The sequence below is a fragment of the Microplitis demolitor genome, chromosome 3, assembly GCF_026212275.2.
Source record: "Microplitis demolitor isolate Queensland-Clemson2020A chromosome 3, iyMicDemo2.1a, whole genome shotgun sequence".
NCBI classification, from domain to species: Eukaryota; Metazoa; Arthropoda; class Insecta; order Hymenoptera; family Braconidae; genus Microplitis; species Microplitis demolitor.
The window spans coordinates 6,420,559-6,445,795 of NC_068547.1; the positions used below are offsets into that span (position 1 = coordinate 6,420,559).

Here is a 25,237-nt window from a genome sequence, read left to right on the forward strand (position 1 = left end):
ATTAAAATAATATCAACTGGTAAAAATGAATAATATTAACGCCAGTATTTAAATTGACAAATTAATTATTACTCGCACTCATATTCGCATTTAATTTGTAATTAAATAAATATTTTTTTGTCAGTCAATTATCACCAGATATATTTAAAAAATAATATAAACAAATACATAAAAAAAAAAAAGAAAAAAAAAACGTGTGGCCTTTTAAATTTTGCAATATATTTGCTAATTGAAGTAAATGAATTTAATTAGTTTTTATAATAGTTAAAAATGAGTTGTAAGTACACTTAGAATTGTAAATCCTAATGAAAATACAAGCTTTTAAAGTATATTTAGTATATTTAATAGTGTAGGAGCTAAAAGGTCAAATAACTTTAACAGGACAGACAGACAAACAAACAGACACGAATTACTTAATAAAAAGGTCGAATACTAAATTAATAATATCACAGTCTATTGTTATAATTATTTCCATATGATAACAATAATAATAATCATAATTATTATATTTATTTTTGAATTGAAACTGTAGAGATTAATCATTTAAAGAATCGATTAGTCGCGTGTGCCTCTTTTGTACGATTAATCGCGTAACACTCGTGTATGTACTTCGTACAAGTCAAGTACTATATACACGCTTATCGTGGTTTACTCATACATACAAAGATATATACATATGTGCAAGCATACATAGATTTTAACAATCCATTCGCACGCCCGTCAAACCGGTTTCCTCAGTGAATTATTTTAGCGGGTGGAATTCAATGCTTTTGGCATAAAAGTAAATTCCATTGGCACGGATATTTTTTTTTTTTTTTTTTTGAAAGTATTGTGATATATTTAATGATAAGATAAATAAGAATAATTGTTTAACGTAAATGAAATAATAAGGTTAAAAAAACTGAAAAAAAGAAAATGAAAACAGAGAAAAAAAGGTGAGAAAAAATGAGAATATGGCTGAGCAAAATATAAAAGATAAAAAAATGTGGTGATCACACATTCCTGAGCAAAATATCGCCCATGAAATAGTGAAAATTATGGTAATTATTTAAATGCGTAACTCCGCCTATTTTTTTTACTACAAAAAAAGTTTAACTTGTAGTACTAAAATAGTTCTTTTATTTTTTTGTGGAAAGATAAAATAATTCTTTTGGAAAATCGATATAGTTTTATTCGGCAATCGCCAAAAATGTAGTAATTTTTTTTCTAAAGTCTACTAAGAGTATTATTCAATTTTTATCTTCATTTTTTTTGAGCACTCGCAGTTAAAATCATTACTTCGACTAAATATTTTAAATACCCGATATTATGCAAATTAATATTAATTTATATATTTTTAATTAAATACTATAAATAATTAATAAGCCCCTAGATGGTAATTAAAAATTAACGATCTTAAATTTAAAGCATTTAAAAAAATTAAATCCAGAAACTGTTTCAATATTAACCCACTAAAGTAGACTTCCATTAAATATTTCAAAAATTATACATTAACTTTTAATTTATGCACAGAATTCTAAAATATTAAATAAAAAAATTTTAAGACGCAGTAAAAAATTTAAAAATCAACATAACACAGATTGTTTGTGTTAAATTCAAACACAAAATTTGTGTGAAAATTCCACCACAAAATTCTGGTAATACCATCGGACCTCGTTATAAGACTATTAGTTTCTCTCTTAAACTATCGCGATACCTGGTTTATAAAATAGACAGAAATAGTTTTATAACGAGGTCCGACTGTACAATGTATAAATTCAACACTTTTCAAATGTCAGTGAAGACACAAAAAATAATATTAAATTTTACATTTTATATTTGTACAATGGTTTCAGTATACATGATTTATGTATTATTTTGATATTATCAAAAGTAACAACAATTATTATTTAACAATGATCTATTTTCTGATACTATGTAAATAACTTTTTTTATTAGAGTCAAAATCAAAATAAATTACGCAATGTTTCATTCCAGTTGTAAATGATAAATCAATTAATTTATAGTAAAAAAATTAAAACACATTTTCATTCAGTGAAAGAAAAATTTTTGCATAGCAAAAATTCTTTGAGCCAAAAAAACTTCATCAGAGGATATTTCTACTTCATTCGAGGAAATTTAGATTTTCAAAAAAAATTTCTTCAATTAATATTACTTATCTTCAGTCGAGAATTTTTTTCTATGTGCAGTAAATGGTGAATTTAATGTGTTAACAATATAAGTTTTTAAGCTAAATTGTCGATTTCAATTTCATTTTTATAAAAATTTTTTCGTGACTATCGATTGAGTTTCTCGTATAAATTTTATGTTAATTTCTAAGTAACGCCAAATAAATGTTAATAATTTCTATTTTCTTACTAACACTTAAAATGTTAAATAGTAGATCGATTTAACATTTTAAATTAACACAGCGAAATACATTGATTTAATATCAATACGCATTATTTTTTACTGTCCACGAACCGTTTTATAATTTATAGAAAAATCTACTTTATTGTATATCTATCAAAGTGTATAAATAATAGCGAATGAAAAAAAAATTTATATATATAATGATGCGGTAGAGAAAACGATAGTAAGTTAGACTACTGTCTGTTGTCGACGCTTATTACATACGTTTTCTATGAAACATTTATTTTTAGCACGTGGTACAATGGTGTCTCTGTATATATATATAAATATATATATAGGTGTACAGAGGATTGTATTTTTTATTCGCCTGTTTCATGGGGTCTACAAAACTAAAACTGACCGGGTTTCGCGTGTGTTACAGACTTAAACTTACCCACGAGTGTCGTTATACGAATTTGCGAGTAGTATAGCTGCTGTTTAGCCTCGTGCAAGCTCAATATATACTTGCAAAGTTCCTGTTCTACTGCAGTGTTTTGCTACTACTGATACTACTACCGCTATTGCTACAACTGCCGCTGTGTATTATAGTGTGGATACTATTCTTACTTTAGCTATCCTATATATGCCGTATACGGATATCAACCTGCATATATATGAATTTTGCTTTATTTGTTTTTTTTCTTTAAACTTTTCTACATATATACAAGTTTCAGTGGTTTATTCCCAAAGTTTATTAATAAAAGATTTAATGAAATAAAAGTTTAGATAAACTATTTGATTTACAAGTTTTTTTTTTTTTTTTTTTTTTTTTATAAAGTAATGGAAATTTTGTTTGTAAATATTTTTTATTACTTTATCGTATAGATTTAAATGTTTTAAATGTATATCTGCTAATTTATTCAATAAACTCGCTCTATACATCTTGTTGGTATGGAAGTTAAATATTTATAATGAGTAATAAAATATATTAAATAAATTTAAAAGTTTGTAAACATGTCAACATCGTTTGGAAATTTCGAGACCTGATAAATTCAGGTAGTTGGTAAAAGAAAAATAAAAAAAATAAAAAACAGCTCACTAAAAGTTATAATGATCGTAGAGTCGGGCATAAAACGATTCCCAATAAAATTTAATCTAATAGTGAGATTAAAAAGTTTTTTTGGTTTTTTAAAATTTACCAAGTTATATTTCTTGAATTATATACAAATATATATGTATACCAGTGGGTTGTATATTTATATCGTTATTTTATTAAAGCTTGTTCATGAATAAAAGAAAATAAAAAGATCCATGTATTTTAATAAATAAAAATATTAAAAAATATGGATAAAAAGTTTTGATATCTTTAGCGACTTGAGTTGATTCGTGTCTAAAAGTAAATGCATACCAACAAGTTGAGAGAGAGTAATAGAAATACAAACACAGAAGTTTAGGTTATGTGTACAAGATGTCGGGAAAGTGTAATAGCCCGAGTAAAATCCTCGCGTGAAAGTTAACCCGGGTTCAACGCCAAGTTTGGCTAAAATCCTGGTGGGTTATAAAAGCAAGTTGCAATAAACGACGTGGTGTCGCGTACATTAAACATGTCCACCCGCCTTCTCATATATGTCTTTCTCTCCTCTCTTTCTCTCTCCTTCATTTTATCTTTCTGTTACACTTTTGTCCTAGTATTCTGTTGGTGTTTGTGTGCAGCTGGTAGCTTGTATGCAATATTCTTTCTCTCTCATCTCAATCACCAAACTGTTCTCAAACCCAGCTAACACTGCAAACTATATTTATGGCAATTTATATACATATAATAAGTACTACGTATATATATATATATATATATATATATATATATATATATATATATATATATATATATATATATATATATATATATATATATATATATATATATATATATATAAACGGGAAATAAAAGTCCATGTACATATATGTCCATGAACGAACCAACACAAGATATATACATATATATCAAAGGATATTGCGGCTTATGTGGGAGAATAAAAAGTAACCTGAGATGAGATTAATCACTGATACATGTTTCTGATATATATATGTATAGATGAATGTATAAATGTTGAAACTGGGGCTATGAATTTTTCACTCACGTGTAAATTCATCACAACGCATAGTAATCAACGTGAAGCATGACCTATTGTCTTTTCATTTTTTTAATGATTGTTTTCTTTTTTCGTTACCGTTATTATTATTTATTATTATGAGTTTTTTAAAAATTTGTAGAGCGGTGATTGCTCCGGTTGGCAACATCGTAAATACAGGGCACCTACTTTCGTCTTCTTATACTCCCTATCAGGTCAGTCCAAGGCCTTGTGCAAGTTTTTCCACGTCAACGAAGGCGCCGAGGGAGAGGCGTTTGCAAAAGATCCTTGGACTGTTGTATGGCGACATCCTCGTGTGTAATAGAAAGTTATTTGAGATTTTATCAATTCCTTTATATATTTTTATACATACTTATTGATATATTGATGATTTATATGCTTGGATTTATAAAAAAAATTATTAAATTCATTTCGATGGAAAAATAGCAGAAAATTTTTTTTTAGGACGTCAAATAAATGATAGACGTTATTTTGGGACTGCGATTATTTTTTAACTAACAGTAAAATTGTCGAGAAAGCTGCATTTTTTTTTTTTTTTTTTTTTTTTCATCAAGATCCGTATGCATTTTTCTCGAGTGATATTTATTTCAGTGTGTTTATTTTTGGGTGGTGATAAAAAAACTAGACTAAGAGATTTTTTATGTTAGACTGACATTTAAAGTAGAAAGCAATTTTAAACAGTAAAGTATTTAAATGACAATGGTTTTATTGAAACTTATTTTTGCTCACTTTTTTTTTTGAATTTCATTTTTTTATTTTTGAATGAATCTTTAATGGCTTCCATGAGCCTGCGAATAATAGAACATTCTCAGACTTTTGTCTGCAACGTGTGACCTCATTTCATGGAAATCCACCAGAAGCTCATCCGACTTTTCTCGAATTCGTCGAAGCCCCAAGAATACTATAGATATATATATATATATATATATGTATATATTTTGCTGGCAGTTGCGAGTGAACGAGAAAACGAGTGAGTAAAGGAAAGTATTATATAGCAGAGTGCAAGCAACCAAGTTGCCCATGTCCCCGTTGGGAAATTTAAATGCGCTTAAATCGATTTTTTTTTTTTTTTCGAAGAAAACTACAGATACTACTATTACTCTGTGACCCGTTCAAATTCGACAGTCCGTAGCAAATTTCACATATAGTACATACTCTAGTGCTCCAAACCACCCACATCTCCAACGCAGATATTCTGATGCAATCTCAGCTTAAATTTATTTTTTATTTTTTCTACATATATATATATAATATATACAGGTAGTGAATTTCGTTAAAATTAAATAGACGTTTGACAAGATAAAATAATACAGCAATAAAAATACAGCGATTGATTTTCTGTCGTTAAATTAAAATTAAAGTAAGATTTCAGTATCAAGTAAGAGCGGAAGTGCAGTCAGTGAGTGCTCGTGATTCTCGTAGCAGTGAAATTGAAATAAAATTATTGGGAATCGAATCGACTAGCGACCGAGCAACTAGTCGAGACGAAACGAACGATAATATAATAGTAGCAAAAAAAAAAGTCTGTAGTTTTTGTCCATTTTAAAAGGAACAAGAATAACCTCCGCAGTCGTCATACTCTTATTGCAACAGTGAGTTTCTGTCTGCAGCTCTTCATCGAAACCTTTTTCAATTTCCCTTCGCCGTCATCATTTCCAGCAACTTCTCATCTCATTCTCGTCTTCTCCAGTCCCTTATATATAATCCAAACTACATTACCTTTTATGTAAGAAAGACTACTATATATATGTAATATATATTTGATCTTCATCTTACATTTAAAAAAAACACTTCAAATCTAATATACTTTATAATCTTTGCTCACAGGCAAAAGTCTGAATAAAATCTCGAGATTAAATTTTTCCTGTTACATACAAAAAAAAAATAATAATAATAATAAAATAGTATATCATAATAACAATAAAAATAAAAAATTCCTTCTTTAAACTTGGTCGTGGAAAATATTCGCATCCTCTCTCACTATACATATACATATACATTATTCCTCTCTTGCCATCTTCATTTTTATTCCACTGCATTCTCGCGGAAAATTCGCTGACGAGAGTCAGAGCGAGCGGTGGCGGCATTCTGTGGCTTCTCGCCTGGCAGACTCTCGGCGTGACCCGAGTGGGTTTAATGGCAGCTTCTCTTCGTATTCTCGTTCTCATTTCTTCTTTTCTTACCCTTCCCTCTTCTTCCTCTTTATTTGTTCCCTCAACTTTTATACCGAGTACTCGCGTTTCTCCCTTATACCATAAACCTTAACGTTAGTGTGGTCTTTTTCTTACCGCGGTTGGACGTGCATGTATACACTCGGGAGTGATACGAACCTGGAAAATACGTAACGTAGTACCGTCAAGAGACATGGGCGTGCTTGCCACTCGATTGCGTCGGTCTACTGGTCTTACAGTTCACACAACTATATATATACACATACATATATATATATATATATATATATATATGTATTTATACACAGATATATCAACACTAGGAAGAAATATAGACACACATCAGTTAAGATAGGAGAGAATGAGATAGATAGACAAAGGGCTGTGAGTTAACCAGATAAAGATGAAATAAACCGTAGCCAAAGGAATCATCGAGAGATAGAGAGATAGTTGTTATATTGTGCTCACCTTCCGTATGACGTCTCGTTGTTTTCGAGCATCGAGTTCTATTCAGGCTTTACATCCCTTGGGACCCAACGCCATTGGTTATATCTTCCGAATACGACATTAGAGAGCTCCAATTTCGCAACAGCGCACGCGTCTCTCAGTTAATACACTGGGCGGTATATATTATTACACATATACACATACATATATATTATTACTAGTTTCATTTCATCCGCATACAAATTCATTTCCTGCATTTATATTACGCTTATTATGCTGTGGTTATGATGATGACACTTGATGATGATGATGATGATGATGACGGTGAAAATCTAAGCGCGTGCGTGCGTTCATTTGTGAGTGCGTGCATACGTACGTTTATATGTTCAGATGTATATATATGTAGTACATGGATCTATTTATATTTAAATGTATTGCATGGGATGTTATTGTGTATGCATGTGTATGTATATTTTATCCTTATCAAGTTAACGCCATCGGATTAAAAGGCTGTAGCCTCTTGAGACACGCGTGAGACCGTCGTGATCTGCACACAATCCTCGGGAGAACAGATAGCAATCGGTAGTATAGATAACGACGATACACAATAGAACCAGAGTGTACTGGGTATGAAATAAAAAGTTAAGTATTGTAAGAGTAGTATAGCCGATGGTTGTTCATGCGGAAGACATGAGACGTTGAGGTTGTCAAATAAATTAACCGGACTAAGTAATTGTTGTTTCCTATTGATTATTTTATTCATATGCATGAATATAATCGGTTTGTGATGTCACGAATGTACTTAATTGTTTAATGTCACATACAGGAGGTTATGACTAAATATATATTTGATTTGTTGTATGGTGCTGGTAGCTGTCGTCAGTCATTGGTTCCTTGATGTCGAGAATCAAGCTGGTAGTCCCATGTGAGAGTGCAAGTATCTCTTTGACTAATCGCCAGCAGACCCGGGTCGAGTGTACTCTCTACTGGTTCTGTTTATATATAATATGTATATATATATATGCAGACGTTTGTATGTATAACCTCACGAGAATTGTCTAACGAGCACCTGTTTATTCTCGACGGCTACTCGGGTTAACAATGCCGCGGCGATTGATCGATCTTAGTGACCCCAATGGTCGTGACCTTGCTTCACGACTTATTACTATTATTAAGTAGAAATATGATCATGTAACTCGATATACGTGGTATGGAAAGACTAAGAGACTAGTTAAGATTGTTTCAGGTAATATAAATTATCAATATTATTATTATTATGCTGATATTTACTTAAATATTTTTAAACTCACTATTTATAGACTGTAAAAAGAGTGGTGTTAAAAATGGACTCATTTTAACTCCGCCTGGTGTTAAAATGAAATTACACCGGTGTAGGAGGCGTAATTCGGCGGTGTTAAAATACCTGTGTGTAAAAGCTCAAAGTTAAATATTTTAACACCGGTAAAGTATATCTACACCGCTTTTGGTGTTGAAATTTAACACCACTGATTTTAACACCTACACCGCTTGGACTTACCCCGGTGATTTTTTACAGTGTAATTAAAATAGCAAAAATATATTTTAAATAAATAAGCAGATTTGAATTTCACGAAAAAAAAAGAAAGTGTATTATGAAATTAAACGCAGGGGTTTCGAAGATTGATCCAGCTTTTAGAGACTTTGAAGTTCCACTTGAAATTAGCGATGAATAAGGGCGATAAAAGTCAGGGTGAATAAAGATAGTTATCGCGACACGTCTCTTGGCATGACGGATTCCGGGGAGTAAAGTTATAAGCAAATGCAAAAGCAAAAGCTCGAGCAAGAGCAGAAGCTGGAGCTGGAGTAGCAATAGCAATAGCAGCAACATCAGCTGAGGAGATGAAAGAGAATGAGCAGGGCAGGGAAGGGAAGTTAAGAAGAGTTAAAGGGGAGATGAAAGTTGGCTCATGCTCATGGTGTTCACCTTCGACCGGTGCATAGTACACAGTACGCAGTGTGTAGTGTTGAATACTGAATACAGAGTACAGAGTATTGAGTATAGAGTACCAAGTACTTGTCGGTCTCACTCACCGAGGATGAAACTAAACGATGAAACGATCGATCGTGCGTTATACGATTAGACAAGGCTTTAGGTAATAGTATTCGTGGCGATGCTGTATTGATCATAGTGATTGTGTGCTTGTACAGATGTAGTTGTTGTAGGCGGATTACTGAGGATATGGTTATGGATGTAGATGCAGATGTAAATGTAGATGTGGATGTGGATGCTGAATAAAAAGACTGGTGAGACTTGTCCTGATTGGAGCTAGAGCAAAAGCAAACGGGGCATCGCGGAAGTTGAGAATTTTAATGCCATGAGAAAACCGTTGGATGTGGTAAAGTGCTCGTACACTGTTGGCTCTTGGGTAGTACTAGCTTGTAGTTGGTTAGACAGATTCGATGCGGATACAACAACGCCATGGGGTTAGATCGGGTCAACCGAATCGGTTAGATCCACCATACCAGGTTAAACCTAAAGCTAAAGCTAAACTATAACTGCTTCTCCGTACTATGGCCATCGCTTGGTTACTTTATAATGTATTAGTGTTTATATTATATACTTAAACTCTTAAATGTATATATGTTGTTAAAGTTTGAATTTAAGTACATCCGGTTTCGGGTTCGTGTGCACGAACACTAGACACGAGACTCGAGAGTGGTTGGCCTGATGATCAGAGTATTGGTACACGAGATATGACGAGAGTTCTGTTGTGTGTTGAGAGATATACTTAATCTTACTTTACGATGAGGCGTCTTTATTATTTTACTCAACTTCCACGAGTAATAGTTATTGTTGTTGCTGTTGTTAATGCAGTCCATAAAAGTACCGTTTTCATATTTAAAAATCCGAAAAATAATTATTTCAATCTGGTGATTTTTATTAAATGAATTTTTTTCGGTGGAAATTATGAGAAAATATCTGAAAATTTTGAGTCAAATAAAATTAGTTTTTATTTTATTACAGTTGTAATAAGAGCTTTGTACTTTTATTTATATATGAGAACTAATTTTTTTTTTATGAAACAAAATTTTCAATATTAAAAATTAAGCTTACGGAAAAGCTTCGGTAGTAGTAAAGGTATAGGTATAAATATATATATGAAAAAAATATGTAATGTTGTAATGAAAATTTAAATAGACTTGTTTTTTAAAAAAACGTAAAGAAGAAAATAATATTCTTTAATCACTTTAATGTTCTACTATAAAATTGACGGACAAAGGAATATTTTATTTTTAATATATATACATATATTGTGCGGTATATTTTATTATATAGTAAGTAGCGTACAAAGAGAAGTAATAAGACAGTGGTTGGTTGGTTGCTTACTTGCTGGTTTGCTTGTGACAGAGTGATGGATAAAGGGAACTGATTGTGTCTTTAAAACTTTACTGTCGTAAAACTTAAATCGGGTTACTATACCGCTTCTTATTTTATATAACTTCAGTAACTATTTTTTAAATATTATGGGTAAGATTGTTATATATTTTCTGTACTATTTCATTTTATAGAAATGGTATTTATACTTGAAGATTTAAATTTTGTAAATTTTTTTTATTAAATAAAATAAAGGACAAAGGAAAATGGAGTACTTAAGAGTTTTTCTTTTTCAAAATGATATTTAATAATGTACCTGAGGATCAAAAGGTTTTTTGCGTGCAGTTTTCGGTTGACATACAAGCATCTATTCGGAACATTTTCGAAATTTAGATCCAGTAAATTTTTTATTTTTCATTTTGTTTTTTTATTTTCGTTCCGCGAAAAACGTTCCAATCTACAGGTACATATTTAATAGGATTTTTGTACTTTCAGAATTATTTTTGAATTATTTGAGACACTCTACATTTTTTTTTTAAATAATTTTCTTTTAATTCCAATTTGTTAACTGTAGTACAAATCATATTTCTAAATTGTTTTTTAAGGATAATTAATTACCCCGAAAATTTGAAAAAAAAATAATTTTTAAAAACAGATGAAAATTCGTAAGATTTTCTTAAAATTCAAGCAAATACTTAATTTGCTCAAGAAAAAAAAATTTATTTTTTTTTAGCGTTCCCATTTTTTCATCTGTCTTTTCTTTATTAATTCACCAAATTCATATAATAAAACTAATATTTAAATTTAAATATTTAAAAAAAAAAAATATCTCAATCATACAATTAAAAACTAGATACACACGAATCAACTCAATGAAAAATTAACAAGAGCGGAGTAAAGTAATTTAAAGTTATTAAAATAAATTAGAAATCTCTGAGAAAAGTTCTCAGATGTTCTTTTCAAGTAAATTTATTCATTTATATATTTTGCTAAGTAATTTATATTAAAGGTAGGAAAAAATTTTAATTAAATTACAGTACAGAAAATTATATAAAAATAAGTAAATTTTATCATGAGTTAATCGGTTAATTTTGAGTAATTAATCCTGCGTCAAGGAGGTTCTTGCTCTATCAACCAAACTCAATTGAACTTGGCAATTCAACGCGTTGTTCTAGCAAACTTTAACCATTAACGAGAAGGCTTGTGTGCTCTACACATTTTAGATAAGACTTTTACATCTTGTAATTTTGTAGTTGCACTTATAATTAATCCTCGATTAAATTAAAATTTAAAAAAATGTTGGAAAATCCAAAAGTGCAGACCTCATTCGCTCATTTTATTTTTATTCATTACTTTTATTTCATAATATTACCCCGCACAAAATACCATATATAGAAAATATATAATAAAAATTGGACCATATAAGTGACCAAAAACGATATATATTTTTTTATATCTATACCTATATGAAAGCCGTATACTACATATACAACTTATTATATATATAATGAAGTAAGTTTTAATATAATCTATTATACATGTAAATTTATAAGCTAATACATATAAGTACTTCATATATTTATAATCATATATGTAAACTTATAAGTTAGCACATATATAAATAAAGTATTGAAGTTGTACTGAAATATATGAAATCATATAAGAGAAAACATAATATATAAAAATATAATAAAATCGGCCAAAATCTATGCATAGTTCTATCTAAGATTTCATATATCGCCACATATATATTTATAACGGTAACATATATTTTTTAATATATGTTTACCAAGTATATTATTTTCATTGTAAATTATCAATTTAATTTTATTTTTAATTAAGATTTTTTAAATATCCCGCCTTTTTATCTTAGATATCGCTCTTTTTTTTCAATCTTACTATTACGCTAGTGCTGCCGCCAGTGGTTAATGGAGGAAAAAAAGGAAAAAAATAATAACAGTGACAATTAAAAAAATGGCAGCTAAATTTTTAATGAATAATCAGTTTTACGTTTTTAATTAATTACAACTAAGCTAAAAAGTAAGTTAGAATGATAAATTTTAAACTGATGACATAACGAGACTTAAAATTAGGTTCAAATTTTTCCTTAATAAATTCTCTATATTCTAGTATACAATTAGACCTATTTTGGCGTTATTAAAAGAGTGTAGAAATTTTTTTGTATGAGTAAAATACTTGGAAAAAAAAATCCATTCATAAAGCTTCGCGTTTGAGGTGTGCACTATATAGTTTTACTTGCATGTAATAATAATGTATAACAAAAAGTTTATAATAAAGAAATGTATGAACTTTAAAAATGTAATTTAATTTTTAGCACGATTGTAAATTCACGATTAGACCTTACATTTATTATTTATGTATTAAAACATTTATTTATAGCGCTCAAGTGTACAAGACGCTCGTATAGTTTTAAAGTGAGTCGGCATTTTACTGTGAATGTACATCAATTATGTAAGGAGACTATTCTTGTGGTTGTAAGATCAACTGAGAAATAACATTCTCCTGCTATATAATTTTAAACCTCCCAATAGATAAATTAATCTCGTCAAGTTAAAAGTAAAAGGAGTACGCTTTAATCCGAGATAAAATCAAGGATAATATAATATTTAGATTTAATCTACGATACCGATGTATAAAAAAAGAAACGTTCCAATAACTTTCACTATGAAAAATTTCCAAATTTCAAAAAATTTTGATTTTCGATCTTCGAGTTTACAATTTTTAATTTTCTTTTTTAACCATTCATTTGAAAAAGGAAAATAATTATTAAGTTTGAAGGTAAATATAAATAAGTGATTCTCTATATTTTGTTTTGTGAAAATTTTTCATTGACTGCAGGAGTGTGATTTATTTTTTACAATAATTTTGTGAAAATAGAAATTGATTACGAAAAAAATGGACACATCTGAATTTCTCAGTGAGTTATGAGGATGTAAAAATAAAAAACGCTGTGTCGGGATTTCAAATTTACGCTGCTGAATTTTCCACTTTTCCATACTTTTTAAATTCTCAGCTAATTGAAAAATCGAAATTTTTTAACTATTTTTATACTGGTCAGCGTGAAGTAAATAAAGGATGAAAAAAAAATTATTTGAGAAATTTAAATTTAAATTTTTGAGTTTACAAAGGTTCGCAAGTAAGAAACTATGGAACTACTTTAACAAAGGCTCACAGTAAAAAAAGATTTATCGTCCCCAGAAAATTTTTACTTGTCTTGCGAAATTTTTTGCATTACAAATTATAAACGAAAATTTTCTTGAGCTCAGAAAAATATTTGAGCGAGAGAAAATTTTTTGCATCAAAAAATTTAACTTAGTCCTAAGGAATTTTTTTTTTATTTCATAATGCAAAATTTTTATTGCAGCAAGAAATCTTTTTTTGCTGTGAATCTTGAATTTTTGTAAAAATACGATGACATGAAATTAAAATTACGCATTGTTTTAATTATTGAAATTTCCAAAAATTAAAAATTATTGACTTTAAATTATAGTCGTATATTAAGAAATTTAGCATGATGAAAAAATTTTTTACACGACTACAGTCGTTAAAATTTATTTTAAAAACTAAATATTTTTACGAAGTATTGAATAATTCTGTAATAATATTTAGTTTTAAATTTAAATATACATGTGAACATATATATGTATATATAGATATGTTAAGCGTGAAAGTGTGATAGTATTGATTTAATATTAAAACACGTCATCCAGTGACGTTTGGAGTTGGGCTCGTATTGGTTAGTTGAATTTAAAAAAATATTTGCAGGATAAAAAAAAAAAAAAAACGTATTTGATGCATGCGAATTTGTATGGTTCACACAGTCAATGCGTCCAATTAAAACAACAAAAATTTTTTAGAAAAAATAAAATTTCGCTACTGATAAAGGGGCTAAGAGAGAAATAAAAAAATAAAAAAAGTAAACAAATCCGTAGTAATTTTAACGTGATCGATCATCCGTCGTTTTCTGTTGTATCCACTACTCAACTCTTTCACCCTCTGTTGATATGACGGAAAAAAATTACGACATGTATATTCACTCTGCGTTGGGTTTAAACCCGCTGATGAACAAAGAAACATGTTCACGTGAGTACACGTGTACAAGCATGCTTTTTCATTTTAGTACTATTATATGTTCGAGCTCACGTTCTAATATATATATGTATAATGAATATTGTGCTACATATAATGTATAAAAGAGCAAAATGAAAAAAATCGTTTGTCCATTATCGAAAATTGGAGTGACTATAAGTTAAAATTACTTTTTAATATAAAATATACTATATTTATTAACTTTTTTTTTTTTTTATTGTCGTTGCTAGCTCGTATAAGTGCAGTAATTTAAAAGTGATCGCTAATTAATGTTATTATCCAAATGATTGAGGGATTAAGATCGAACAAGAATTAAAAGATTAATACAGGCTTATATTTTTCGAAACCCGATATTCAGCGAAATGGTTAGTTAATTAATTGTAAAAAAAAAAATAATTAAGAATAAAAATAGAACGGTAATAGGGACGGAAATAGGTGAGTAAAAAAAATTTAATTGAAATAAATAAAGTTAAATACGAGTAAATCAACTTTAAGTACTAGGTTATAAACTGCGGATTTATCGAAGCAGTGCCATTAACTCGAAGACAAATAAAATATACTGAGGCTTGCAGTTTGTATAATACTGCAATAAAGTTCATCTTATTAAATAAATGTACAAGTAATAGCTGTTTATGACGTCAAATGATTTAATAAAGTTATTTGTATTTTTGAATATTTTATAATACTTGGAGACTATTTGAATATGCGAATATGAGAAGGTCGTTATTGATATATGCTCATAAAATAAAAAGGCTCTTTTTTTTGGAGCGCTAATAATTTAAAAACTACGAAACTTTGACATGGGACTTTCACCATTCGATGCAGTAACGTTCAAAAAAAATTTTAGGCTATTTACTATTTAATTCATACATGTTTATTTTTTTTTTAAATTTGCTTCGATATATTTATTTCGCTTGGATAAAAATAAAAAATACCATTTGTGTTATTTTTGTTCTTAATTTTTGAGAAAAGAAATCGTATATAATTTATCTGTTTATTTTTAACAAACCGAAATATTTAATTAGCTAAATGTCACTACGAAATTAATTTAAAAAATAAAACGCAGATCTTAATAAAATATATTAACTAAGAACATAAATTTAAGGATGAGAATAACGTATGTGCTAAAAATTTTAAATTAGCCAAGTCAAATTGCAAATCAAATTACTGGCGAATGGGTTTTCAATAAATCTTTAAAGTAATGGATCTGCAGGAATTATTATTATTTTAAATTTAATTATCAGATGATCTACATCTGTTGAATCGCAATAATAGACGGAAGATCAAATTTAAAAATTTGATACTCTAACACCGATCTCCAATCAGAAGAACAAGCATTTAAAGATCTATTAAGAATAAATTACAATTATTCCTATGAAAAGTCTTTATTGGAATGTTAATTGGTCTCCATTTCACAGCAGTCCGCGACATCTGCACTCAATACTAATAAATCAAAGGAAGTTTTTTTCATCTTATTAATCGCAGAAACTGCTGAATATTTCTACATAAGACCGATACCACAAGATTAAAAGATCAGTAGTTCCATCCAAAAATGAATAGTTCATTCAAGCTGTTTTTTTCAATAATTTTCAAATATGAATTAGAAATTTCACCATAGGAAATCTACATCCCTTAAAAACTTTTATTCAAACTAAATTTTTTATTGTTAAAATATAAATTCAAAATAATATATCAAATATCAATACCAATATATGAAGCTGTCATTTATTATAAAATATTTGAATTATCAGTAATTAATACAGAACATTAATTAAAATGACACTAGCCATGATGTCAAGTATTGAAATAATGAATTTTCAATTTGAAAATAATCAGATTAGGTTAATTGTCACAAGAGGATCAGTTGCAGAGCTTTCGAATTATTTAATTAAAAAAAAAAAAAAAAAAAACAAATATAGATAATGGTATTGGTATTGGTATGATTATATGATTGATAATCAGAGATGATATGACAGGAATGAATTAGTTTTAGAATTGGCTTTGAATAAAGCGTCAGAGATTATAAACAAAGTCCGCAATGTAGAGAGATAACGGGAGGGTGATATCAGAGTACGCGATTCGAGTTATGCGGCACTCGAGCGGTCACGTAGCTCGTCGAATCTACTGTGGTCGTAGATCGTGGCATTTCCCCGTGACCTCTGAACCGCAGCTCAGCCAAATGAGTCGGCACTTGCGGTTGAACGCGCGGTAAACTGGGAAAGAGAGGGCTCGATCATTAATTAATAATCCTTCCGGGACCAGCAGATATGTGGGACCATGCATCAAGTTCATGCGACAGCCTGGTACTCGGGTCTTGTTTCTCCGATAAATTTAATTCATGAGATGGGATCAAATGAGGAGATGAGATGAGATTTAATTATTTATTTATGATAACAGTAATGAGAAATCATTTTAAATATTGATAGTAATAAATAGGGACAAGATTTTTCCCTTAATTTCGAAATAAATGGTTCAAATGCTTAATATTACGGCGAATATATTGGTCTAGGAAAAAAATTTTTCAAACAAAAGTTGTAGGTAATTTAATTTTCTATAAAAAATGTCTCTTGTGACTTTTTTATACGACAAATATTTTCATCGTAATTTCAAAATGAAGATTCATAATGAATGATTCAAATTTTTGTTAATTATAAAAATGTTAATTTTGAAATTAAAGGGAATATATTAGTTGTATAAAAAAATCATTAGAGTCATTTTTTATAGAAAATTAAATTACCTACAACTTTTGTTCAAAAAATTTTTTTATACAGCCAATATTTTCACCGTAATTCAAAAACTAAGATTTATAATGAATGATTCAAATTTTTGTCAATTATGAAAATGTTAATTTTAAAACTACAGCTTTCTTATTAGTCCTAAGAAAAAATTATAAGAGACATTAATTTTAAAAAATTAAAATTTGAGCAACTTTTGTTTAAAAAATTTTTTTATGCGACCAATATTTCCGCCGCAATATCCAAAATTTGACACAATCAATTATGATCTGTTATTTTTAAATCAAAGCAAAATTCCTAGCCCTAGTAATAAATTAAATAAAATGTTTCAGTGGAAAAAAAGACAATATTAAAATGGATTATTAAATTCTTGAATTGCCTTTTTTTTTGGTTGTTAAAAGACTCGACACGCGTGTTCATGGATAATTAATTGCAATCGCGAACTCATCGCTCCGACAATTATTGTAGTTGACATCCGACTGTCACTTGTCGTAAATTTAACTCAATTGACACTTTTATTTATTTTTTTTTGTTTTGAATTCATGTTTGTGTTTTTTATTCATTGTAGTAAATCCATATATATATATATAGATATACACATATATCTATACATTTTTTTTTCTTTTGACAGCAGTGTAAAAATTACCAAATCAGTTTTAACCTCGATATATTTTTTGTATTCAATCAATCATATTTTATATAATCGAATTCATACATGAAAAAAAAACTATTTTTTATTTCTATTATTTATAAAAACAAAACAATCAATTGTTGAAAAAGTATCAATACTAGTAGTTTATTATTATTCATTAAATAAAAATTTTTTTGATTGTTTCAAACAATCGAATTTTTTTTCACCCTTTTAAATACCATCACTTTTTAATAAATCCCAGGTCAAACTGAAAAAAGGTCATTGGCATTACGGCTGTTCAAAGCTTCATTATAAAGTAATAAAATATATATTTGATCACTAGCGTATTTTTAAATAATATTTTTACACTACAGATGATTAATGACTCGGCTATAAATAATAAAATGCTTAAGGTTAATTGGTAAATTTATCTTTAGTAAAATAGTATCTAAATAAAAATATAATATTACATTACTTAAAATTTTTTTTTCTTATCATCAATAATAAGAAAATAATTTATCACTCAAATAAATAAAAACATAAAACAATTATTCAATTTATGGTAAAAAGCCAAAGGACAAGAATAATTTACTAATGATGTTCTAGCAGAACACATAATTCAATCAACATGATTACCAGAAATAATTACGCTCTTTACATATATTTTGAACATTTACATACATATATATTTACTCTCTCCATAGAATATATAAAATGAAATACACAAGTATAAATAATAATATATATACATTTCTCTATGAATTTTCCCATGAAAGTAAACTCTCGCGGGGGAGATGCACAGATATATCAACGAGACAGTGAGTATGCAGCTCGACTCTTCTATCTTCTCTGGACTAAACTCATGTATGCTTTTGCTGTACCATCAACAACAACAAAAACAACAACAACTACAGTTCCGGACTACCTACGCGCGTTCATTAATTAATCACAATCGCCTCGCGATTACCTTCAGGGCGCGGCAATGAATCAAATGCCACGTAGTGTTTTCTCTATCCATTTATCTCTCTTTCTATCTCATTGGGCTAAACGTTCCGACATGCGTGTAATCACCATGTAACTAGACTCTCGTTTCATCTTGTTCATATTATAAATTCTTTGTCTTCAATTTCATTCAATTCAATTCATATCTCCCGACACATTATATTTAATTTTCTTATACCAATGTAAATATGTACTTTAAATAATTCTTTATCAATAAATTAATTACTAAATTTATTATAAATTAAATTTAAATAAAAAATTACATTCTAGGAGACTAAGGAATTTTTAAACTGTTTTAAAATGCCAGTGATTAATTTTTTAGCATAATATAAAAAAGAAAACTGTTAAGTACCAGGAAAACATTAATGGAGATGTTTTTGTCAGTTCACGTAGACATTTAAAGGGCTTTAAGGACACGATATTCACCTCTCACAAGCTTTCAATGTCTTATATATATACTTTCTTTTTTTTTTTTTTTTTTTTTTTTTTTATTATCAATGTAGTGGATGTTACGTGCACGAGACTCTCTTGTGGGTTGGATGGTCGGTCGGTTGGGCTGGTAAACTTAGTAATGGAGCAATAGAGCACGTCCTGGTCGAAGAACGCGGGCGTTGGCAAAGCCACGAGCATGGTGCCGGTAACATTGCTCGTAGTACATCCTTGCTAAATTACATCAAAGCTTGAGGCTTTCTCAAGATCCTTCCGGCGATGTACAAAGAAAGGGGAGGGTAGTAGGGAGAGATACAAGTCTTGTATCGTACAACCGTTTTGTATCTTTTTTCTTTTACACGCAATTTTATTTAACTTTTTTTTCTAGTTTGTTTTATCTTTATTACTGTTGTTAGGGATGTTTAAATGACCGGTTTATGTATAATTGCGAGGTTGATGACAGGTTAAATATATATGTTTAAGTATTTATATTTTCATGGTCTAGTCTTTTTAACTTACCTTCTTTAAGTGACCGTCACGAGTGCCTATGAAAACTACAGTAAAGTCTCCGGTTGACGTCGCAGCAACTGCTGTCAGCAATGTTGGAAAAGTTAGTACTGGTACTGCTGTCATTGGTTCTTGTCCACCGAGTGGAGTGTTTACGTCTAGACCACAAAAGTCCTCAGCGATTGTTTGCAGTTTCTGAAAAAATTTTAAATAATAATTATTATTATTATTATATATTTGATAAAACAATAATTTAATTTTTTTAATCAGAAATTTTTAATTATTTTTCAATGTTTTAAAACTTTTTATTTTTCACGACTGAGAATTAATTACAAAAACGTCAATAGTTTAAAAAATTTAATAATCGAAAAGTTTAAGAAATTATCGTGATATTCAATTATGAAATTTCATTTACTGCATTTACTGTGGGTAATTTTTTTAACTTTCATAAAAGTTTTAAATTTAATTACCTGGATAAAGAAAAAAAATATTTATTAAAGAATAGCGATAATGAAAGCGCGTTAACGCGTTAAATAATGTGATATTTTTAGAAATATTGCCTGTCAATCTTTTTAACTTTTTTTTTTTTTTTTTTTTTTTTTTTAGAAATATTACGAACAATGTGGTGAAGAGTAAAGTAGAAAATATGAATTTTATTGTCAGCCGAGAGTAAAAATTTTGACCAATGACAATATTTAGTCATATGAAATTTTTGTCATGCCTTGTAATGGCTCGCATGAATTTTTACATTATTTATAAAACGTTTTTTTTTTTATGTATAAATATTTATTGCCTATTTTTTTATCCCGAATTTTAATTGCTATAATGGACATTTATATTAACATTTTTTTGTTCTTCGGATTTACTGCTCTCTGAATTTTAAAGCAAAAAAAAATTTTTTACTAATTTCGCAACATAAATAAATTAATAATATTTCTATTAATAGATCTTATCATGTAATTATAATGGAGCCCTCTGGACTCAATAGTATAATTAATAATTATTATTATTGTCATGAAGAAATAACAATTTATCAATTAAAATGACGAATAAACTAATTGAAATGAATGTAGACTACAACTTGAGGGCATTCGCATTTATATTATATATATAATGTGTTACATATGTATACTGTATGTGAGATTAGACGTATAGCGAACATAATAGCATCGATGTGAAGCCAAGTGGCGCTAAAACGAGTTAAAGGTAAAATGCCCTCGACTCACACCCACGCAAAGTTAGACAAGCGGAACGAACGTCGCGAGAGGTAAATTCACATGAGGATCGACTAAACATGAGTAGAGTACAGTAGAAAGAATTTATACATACATATATATAAAGAGTTCAAGATACAACACTATTAACATTCTCCAATGTTTATACTAACATATAAACTAACATAAATTTTATTCACGAACAAAATTATTTACATTCTTCTTTAAATAAATAAGCTGGCTTAATATTTGTTTTAAATTTCATATTATCTTTCTTGTATAAAATATAAATATTATTTTAAATCAAATGGTAAAATCATAAAGGTGGACAGTAATTCAAAAATTAGAATTCAGTTTTGACCATAAATTGGACGTTTCGTCCCTTTATTGGGACTTCTTCAGCAACTAAAATAAGTCATTACAAATAATTTACAAAATAACTTACAATAAAAAATATTGTGTTAAAATCAACACAATCTGTGTGTTAGAAACGGTCCACACAATATTTATGTTACTTTTCAACACAGACTATTTGTGTTTAATTTCAACACAAAATTTGTCTTAAAATTTCAACACAAAATTCGAGTAATATGAGATGTAACTTCAACACTTTTTAAATTTTAATGGTGACATAAAAAAATTTTAACTTGTACATTTTATTTTTGTACCATGAATTATTTTTAGGTTATCAAAAGTGTTGACAATTATTTTTTAACATTGAACTATTTTGTGATAGTAAAGATGACAGTTATCAATTTTAGAATTTTTTTATCAACAAATCAATTATGAAAAAATAAAAATATGCGCATGTAAAAAAGTAAAATAGCAACAGATGCAATTTTTTAAATATTTTTTTTTAAACTATACGAATCATGAACTTTGTCAACTTAATTTTTTTGTCTAATTGAAAATAAATAAAATCAATGTCACAAAAATAATAACTAACCAGATAGAACTAATGCTTAATAGCGCTTCCCGCGTCAATAGAAGGAAGCAATTTTTTTTAACACAACTCAACTGTCACTTCAACACTTTTTTTGTGTTGATTTTAAAGTAACACTTAATAAATATTGATAATATCGATTTTTATACTAGGTAACACTTTTAAAGGGTTGAATAGTCAATAGATTGAAATTTTTAAGTAACACAGATAATTGTATTGATTTGACACAAAATAATCAGCACAAAAAATTTACCACGGACCGCTTTTAACACAGATACACAATATTTTTACAGTGTATAAATAAACAATTAATGGTACAATCCCATGGTACAACAAAACCAATCACAAAACTGATCACATCCTACCTTGATCATATGAATTCTATCGTCTACTAGATGTTGTTGATTATTTTAAATTATTTGTAAGGTACTGGCGGGTAATAAGGCTTAGCTAAGGGAGATTTTTAATAAAATCGAAAATATTGCATTTAATTATCAAAATGCATCATTAATCTTTATTTCAATACATTAGTCATAGAATGTAATCAAGTTATGGTAATTTTTACCATAAACGAACAAAAAATTATACTTTTACAAAAACCATACTAATAGGCCTTATTTTACTACGTTAGGGTAATAACACTTACGTGTTAAATAAACTGGAATAGTTTAACTATACTTAGTAAAATTGGTATTAGAGATGAATCATCACTTAAATTTAGCAACAATACTTTTTAAGAGTCGGAAGACTAGATTGCTTTGCTCAACAGCACTTAAAACTATCAGTATCCTTTTTAAAAGTCAGAAGACTAGATTGTTTTTTATAATTTTTTCTGCGCTACGACAGCATATGACGGATGATGAGATATAGAAGACAGGGAACGTGGTATCGGGACTATAAATTTGTCGTAACACCTCTATGTAAGACCCTTCTACTAGAGTAGCCTTTAGCGGAGGCGGTTATTTTAAATATCATTTCTGTCACTTAGGCCTTATTACTCCCGGATACCTTATTTTTAGACGGTTAAAGTTAAAAAAAATGCGAAATTCAAAAATAACGTTTACAAGTTTCATTTAAGTTAAACAAGTGAATCTCGGTTGTGATTGTTGAGTTAAAATCTGGTGATGTTGGGTGCGAAAATTTGTAATTTTGTTTTTTTATAAGTAATGACATGAATGCTAGGGTTGGCGTCATGCCAAATGAATTAAATTAGTTGTAGAATAAAAAGAAAAAGAAACAACAATAAAAGTTACGAGAAATACTGCAGGTAAATGCTATTGTAGTGGAACTCTGGAGATAAGGAATTATTTAAATTTGATTTAGTTGTTATTTGTAATGATTGTTGATACTATTGTCTAAGTATCTAAAAATAACCATGATATTTATGAATTTAAGTACCGGTAATATAGATATTTAACTATTTAAATAACTTTATAACTCATGAATATTTAAGCAAAAAATTGTATTTAATTAAAAAGTATGACAATAATCCAATAAATAATGAAACTTTGCAATTAGTAATATTGATATTGATTCAATTAAATATATCCGGTTAAAATTATAAAATAAACTTTACAGAAATAAAATGTTAATTTACAATTCAAATCGTCAATTTACATTCAATAATTATTTATATTACTAATTATTATTAAAAACAAGTATTTAAATAGTAAAAATATCGAGAGTCTAAATTTTCGGGTAATTCATTTAACTGGTCAGAGATTTAAATAAATTAATAATTACTGCATATTACTTTCTCGTTCACAGGATTAATTAATTATATTTAATTAAGGATAGCAGCGTGTATCGATTCAAATATCCTTGTTAGAAGCTGACAATTAATAGTACAGTGGCATGTTAGACGCTGGATTACACTTTGAGAGACTGAGAGACTCAGTCGTAAAGACATTCATTCACATACGTAACATTGCTGGTGCAATGCATACTCATCTGATCATCAACAGCTTTACGAGAAAACGGATGCAATCAACTAAATAGAAATTCATTTGAGCATATAAAATCAGGGAATTAAATTTTAATTAATTTGCAGATTAAACTTGAAAAAATACCTGGATATAATCGACGTTCGTAAAATAAAAAAAGTTATTTCTTGGAACACTAATAACTTGAAAACTACAAAACGTTTTTGACATATAACTTTCACCATTCGATGCAGCTCAGAAAAGATTTTAGGCTGGTTATTATATTTAATTTATGCAGGACTTGGTGTTTTTAAAATTGCTTTTGTACATTTATTTCGCTTGAATAAAAATAAAAAATACCATTTGTGTTATTTTTGTTCTTAATTTTTGAGAAAAGAAATCGTATATAATTTATCTGTTTATTTTTAACAAACCGAAATATTTAATTAGCTGAATGTCACCACGAAATTAATTTAAAAAATAAAACGCAGATCTTCGTAAAATATATTAACTAAGAACATAAATTTAAGGATGAGAATAACGTATGTGCTAAGAATTTTAAATTAGCCAAGTCAAATTGCAAATCAAATTACTGACGAATGGGTTTTCAATAAATCTTTAAAGTAATGGATCTACAGGAATTATTATTATTTTAAATTTAATTATCAGATGATCTACATCTGTTGAATCGCAATAATAGACGGAAGATCAAATTTAAAAATTTGATACTCTAACACCGATCTCCAATCAGAAGAACAAGCATTTAAAGATCTATTAAGAATAAATTACAATTATTCCTATGAAAAGTCTTTATTGGAATGTTAATTGGTCTCTATTTCACAGCAGTCCGCGACATCTGCACTCAATACTAATAAATCAAAGGAAGTTTTTTTCATCTTATTAATCGCAGAAACTGCTGAATATTTCTACATAAGACCGATACCACAAGATTAAAAGATCAGTAGTTCCATCCAAAAATGAATAGTTCATTCAAGCTTTTTTTCACATACCTGAAGACCAGAACGTTTTTCGCGCAACGAAAATGAAAAAAATTTATGTAATTTGTCTGCTTCAGTAGTTCCGGAGGTTAGGAGTGGCTCAAGATTTTTGGCTGACGTACCAGCATCCATATGCGAAATATTTTATAAATTGTCATCCAGTAAATTTTTTTTCTATTACGATCTTCCTGTACATTTTTTTCAATAACTTTTAAATATAAATTAATATCTGTACCTTAAAAAATCTATACCCTTAAAAAAATTTAATCGACACCCAGCGAAGCCTTCGAAG

At 28.5% G+C, this 25,237-nt stretch overlaps 1 protein-coding gene across 3 annotated transcripts in view; it reads right to left on the bottom strand.

Annotated features, from left to right (window-relative positions):
- LOC103568572 (plexin-A4) overlaps positions 1 to 25,237 on the bottom strand; it is a 179,065-nt gene that overhangs the window by 34,438 nt on the left and 119,390 nt on the right. For all 3 annotated transcript variants that reach the window (XM_053737446.1, XM_053737445.1, XM_053737447.1), the window contains one exon: positions 19,881 to 20,063. In XM_053737446.1, coding sequence (XP_053593421.1) covers positions 19,881 to 20,063 — 183 coding nt within the window. The remainder of the gene's footprint in view (positions 1 to 19,880; positions 20,064 to 25,237) is intronic.